Source organism: Cicer arietinum, chromosome 2 (genome assembly GCF_000331145.2).
Source record: "Cicer arietinum cultivar CDC Frontier isolate Library 1 chromosome 2, Cicar.CDCFrontier_v2.0, whole genome shotgun sequence".
Taxonomy (NCBI): Eukaryota; Viridiplantae; Streptophyta; class Magnoliopsida; order Fabales; family Fabaceae; genus Cicer; species Cicer arietinum.
The window spans coordinates 36901074-36906445 of record NC_021161.2 but is presented as its reverse complement, the minus strand read 5'-3'; the positions used below and the strand labels follow the sequence as shown (position 1 = coordinate 36906445).

Sequence of the window (5372 nt, the reverse complement as noted above, 5' to 3'; positions counted from 1 at the left end):
TGCATTCAGTGACATCAGGGATATTGCCTTTGTTAATCATGTGCTTGAGAAACTCAAAACCTTCCTCCAATTCCCCATTTCTAACCATCATGCGGAGATGATGAATGTCAAACTCCTCAAAATTCAATGATGTATTATTATTGACCAAATTTGGCAAGGATTTCACCTTATTCAACTCACCTCTGGGGAATCTTACAGAATGTTGTAGACCACATTTGAAACTATAAGTTTTGAACTTCGAAACAGAAAAGACACGATTGCTGAAACATTTTCTAGACCAAGATCCCTTAGGTTTACCATAGTCAATAACACTAATATCATCAGACAGAACAAATAAGCGAATTTTCAAGGCCATATTGTATACTTTCACCAAATTTTATACATAACCCGTCTAATAGCTTTCTGGATGAAGATGTTACTATGAACAAAAATGCTTGTGAGGTGCCACCAATTCAATTGCTTTCACGAACTTGCAACCCTTGCTACAAAAAATCTCATCCTATCCAATTCATTGCTTTCACCATTTCACAAGGCCTGAAAGACCAAAGCCACAAATTACATGAGTTTAGAAGTTAATATATTCAAAAAGTTAATTATGCTATAAAATGAGGTAACAAAAGATTTGCAGTTCTTAATGTAACAACTAATTTCTTTTGTTTCCACGGCTACAGATTATCTATTAGTTTTCTCCATAGTTAGAGGGTAAGGACATAAGTGAAGTACAACTTAGTGATGCTGGACACATAATTTGTTCCGAAATAGGGTGTCTTTGGTTCATTTTATGTTTTCAGTTGATATGTTTTATCTAATTATTACAAGAATGATTTCTTTTTTTCAAAATCTAGGTGCATTGCATGAAAAACTGTCATAAAAAACAGATTGTCCAACTTTGTCCTTATTCCTTCATATAAAGAAGTCATATCATGATCAGATTGTATCCATTGTTTGGCCTAATCATATGGATGCTGAATATCATTGGTGTTGGAAGCAGAACCCATGATGGCAGGAAGTATGAGCAGAATCAAAATTCCAAGACCGAGGCTGCTCTAATACCACCAACTTGAGAATAAACTTCGATTTTCAAGAGAGATTTTTATAAATCGCTCGAGTATTTTGCACTCAGCATACATAAAAGCAAAGAAGACGACATGTTTTTCCGAACACAGATAAAAGTCAATAACATAATCTAGGTCCAAATGATTGGCTACTTGAGGCAAAGTTTCATCCATGGCAACAACTATTATCTGCTAATAATAATTTCATCGCTAAAGAAATCAGGTCTTATAGATGCAATGAAGTGCAAACTACAAAGTCATGAAAATCAATAATCATCATCTGAGATAAAAAAAAAATGCATTAAACACTTGTTATCGATAAGTAAACACAAGAACCAACCAGAGTGTATAAAAACAATCTACGGTATACTTCCAACTAATGTATTAAAATCTGAACCGGACATCGAACCAGCAAGATCTCCGGATCATGACTCAATTGCTTTAAACCACTCGAACAGGAACAAAACCACAGTCCAATCGTACAAAGAACCAAATCATATACAGTGCCAGTTCATGGTTCAATCAGTTAAACCATGTGGTCCAATTCAGTTTTTAAAACATTGCTTCCAACAAAAGCAAAGCGACAAAAGGACCAAATCAAAGACATTTTCTATGTCCTATCCTATCCCCTATGCATACACTTGAAAAATGTTATTATAAATGCAACAAAAAAAGAAGACATTACAATAGCACAAACCCTAAAACCGACATGGACGAAAAGAACAACAAAAGGTTAAAGAAGGAAGAAATTGCAGTAACATCTACACAACTGAAGAGAAAATATATAAGTAAATCAATAATCAGTATCATGCTGAAGCAACTGGATAAATAAAACATACTGAATCATTTTTTAATTGTCAATTACCAAGCAACAACGAGAACACAACTGAATACAAAAGGCAAACATTCAGAAAGTGAAGGTTAAAAAAAATTCAGAATTCACAAAGTAATGTACCTGAATTTATGAGTATGAAAAGGGAAATGCAGCAATTCAGAAAGAGAGAGAGAGAGAGAGAGATGGTGGAGATGAGTGGGTTTGCTTAGGAGTCAGGTTGTGCGGCAAATCCCTCCACTACTTGGCTGAAATGAATATTCAAAGTGTTTTTTTTTTCAGTGTTAAATATATCGTGTTAAATCACCCTTTAAGTATATGAAAGTCTAAAATAATGTCACTTTAATAAAAAAATCATTTATTCCCTAGAATTTAAATTAGTTCTCAAATATGAAAATTATGGGGATTCATTGAAATAAAAGGATAAATCATTTATTTATATAATTAATCTTTTTATTTTAAAATCTAATAGTTTTAATCTCTTTCATATTTTTTTTTAAAAAAAAATAGTGAATTTTAGAAGTTGAAATATAATTTTTACATGATTTTATTTCAATTTCACGAAAATTAACCCTTCAACATTATGTATCATGTTACGTCATTTTAAACATGTAACATAATAATTTTTTAGTTAAAAAATTCAAGGGAATTACCAAAATTGATAGATTTTAATATAGGGGATAAATATCACAAATTGGTAAAAATATATCAATTAAAATTATAATTAAGCATTGGTTTATAAAATAAATTTTTATTCACTTTTAGTTCCTATTGTAAAAATATTTTTGTAAAAATTGATATTTTTGGTCCTTGCAAATATAAAATAGAGAGTACAAGTGGCTAAAAAAAATTGAGACTAAACTTGAAATATCATAATTTTGTAAAGTCAGTAGCTAAGACTACACATTTGTATTCAACTACAACCTGGTGTAGCCGAATACAACAACAAGTTAGTGGTAAAATTCACTCAGTTATATTCGAATACAAGGTTTTGTATTCGAACACGATGTTGAAATTTTGAATAAAAACTGAACGTTACAGAGGTGTATTTGACTACACACAAGTTGTAGCCGAATACAACTGCAAAACAATGTAATTTTTCAATTCTGAAATGGTTCTGGATTATTTCGTATGTTCATCAAGCCTCTAGAAATAATGGCCACTAATCTGAAGTGATGCCTATGGAGTATAAATACCCCATAGCTTCAGTTTTAAACGCATCAATCCTACAACAAAACTTTGAACAACTTTGAACAATTTTCTGAAATATTCACAAAGTTATTTTTCATATTTCAAGTACTTGCAATACATTTTCACATCATTGAAAAAGGTTCTCTAGTATACTTGAAATAATATTGGATTGATATCATTGTACAACTGTCATAGTCTTATTCTTAGTCAACAACATTTGTTGAAAAATCATTGAAGATTAGTGTATTGTATTTAAAGAAAGTGGTGTACTTTCTTTAAGTATTCTAATCTAAGATAGTGGTGTGCTATCTTAGGAAGAGTATTAGAAGTTTGTAGCAGAGATCCTAGGGTGAGATTTGTACATATTCTAATAATAGTGGAAAAATCTCTTGTAGTGTGCAAGAAGACTGAATGTACTCTTGGTCATAAGGGGAACCATGATAATATTGTTGTGTTCGTTATTTTTATGCCATTTACATTTTGCCATACACTATCCTAATCAGAAAAACCGATCACTAAATATATGAAAATAAAAAAAATTCTAAACACCTAATTAACCTCCCCCCCTCTTAGGCGCGCCTTTATTCTTGCATAGGATCCATAATCCAATACAAAATTCTAGAAGCAAACACATAAAGAGACCAACACTTCGCGAAAGGAGAAATTGGATATTGGCCTTGTAACTACTTAATTCTTATATCCTTTATGAAGTTCAATTCATAGATGCATTCACCTAGGTACTTCCCATATGCTTGTTGATCCGCTGTCGCACACATGTCAAATACGAGTAATAAAAAGTAGTGTAGGAAGGATTAAAAATACATATTACAATCACGTTGGAATGATTAATCCACTGATTTGAGAGTTTCAAACCTATCACATATTCTATCAACAAATTCAATTTCTAAATTTTGATTTTACTCTATTTGACAATTGAATTGATCAAACAAGCGTAATCAACTCTATGTGAATTATGTTTCTTTGACTGGATTAAGCATCACAATAATCAATATATTATAGTTAACAATCAAATGTCGAAAAACTACAATTTATTTAATTTAAAACCCTTTAAATACTCATTAAACACTAATAACTTTTAATACTTTTCACGTAGCATACTCAAGACATATTCTCGTTAATAAAATTCATAACACATATGTTATCAGTTATGAATAGATAATCACATCAACTACATAAACAAACGTGTGCACCTTTATTCACCACAACCACAAAGAACATGTATACATACACACTCTGCATTCAAGCATATATAATATCGTTAGAAAGTGTCCTTACCTCGACAGTGCTTTATTACACAAGCAACTTACGCTACGCCTGCATAACCTATCTGACGATTCCAAATACACCTCTCAATTTCCTTGTACCTTAAACCAATCAATTAATTTAATCAATACAAGTTTCAAAATCAATCCCCAAATGAATTCTAGGTTTGGTCACTATCCAAATCAATTAGGGTTTGACTTTTCTCTTAGGTTCTCTAACTTAAAAAATACTTTGGTTTAAGTACTTTGACGAAAAACTAATTTCAAAATATTTATGCTACACTTTAAAAATCTCGAAATTGTTTTTCAAACTTATTGAAGTTCAATTCAAATATTTGTGTTTAACAATTTAGGACAAAATATTTTCTTAACAAAATCAATCAAAGACAAACATACTCACGCATTTTGAAATTTCAATTAAATCATCAATCAACTACATAAATTTCAACACTTTAATATTTGAAAAACTAGTAGTAGGTTTGTATTAAGAAATCTTATAAAAGAAACTCAAATACAAAGAGTTCCAATATGCTAACTATTCAAAATCATGATTTTCCAAATTGACATTTTTCAAATTTTAATCTTTATTAATTATGCTTTATATATAAACTTTCACTTAAAAACCACATTTTCTCATCAACACCAAATATTTCCCAAGTTCACAATTTTCATTTAAGCCTCCAACTAAAATCTTCATTCATAATAAAATGATATATCAAAACTCAAAATTATAATCAATAATTATTTTTTTAAATACGTAAATAATTTTTCAATCTCGAATTTTTGAATAAAGTTGATATCCTTACTATAAAAATTAAAACTTTTAACTTCAAAATTTAAGATTTAAACTTTGTTCCTAAAGTGAATATTTAGCTTTCAAACATTTTTGATAAACAAAGTTTGAACCATCATATATAGTTTATATATAGTTTTTTATATGAACTATTCTCAAAATCATGAAATTTGAAATTTTGTTTCTCAAAGTTAAATTTAATATCAATGCCTAATACT

At 29.8% G+C, this 5372-nt stretch overlaps 1 protein-coding gene across 1 annotated transcript in view; it reads right to left on the bottom strand.

Moving 5' to 3' along the window:
- LOC113785378 (uncharacterized) overlaps positions 1 to 2159 on the bottom strand; it is a 4041-nt gene extending 1882 nt beyond the window's left edge. The window contains exons 1-2 of the mRNA XM_073364936.1: positions 2011 to 2159; positions 2 to 534 (exon numbers count right to left, since the gene is read on the bottom strand). Of these exons, the coding sequence (XP_073221037.1) occupies positions 2 to 355 (354 nt within the window). The 5' untranslated portion in view covers positions 356 to 534; positions 2011 to 2159. The remainder of the gene's footprint in view (position 1; positions 535 to 2010) is intronic.
- Positions 2160 to 5372: the final 3213 nt, after the last annotated feature.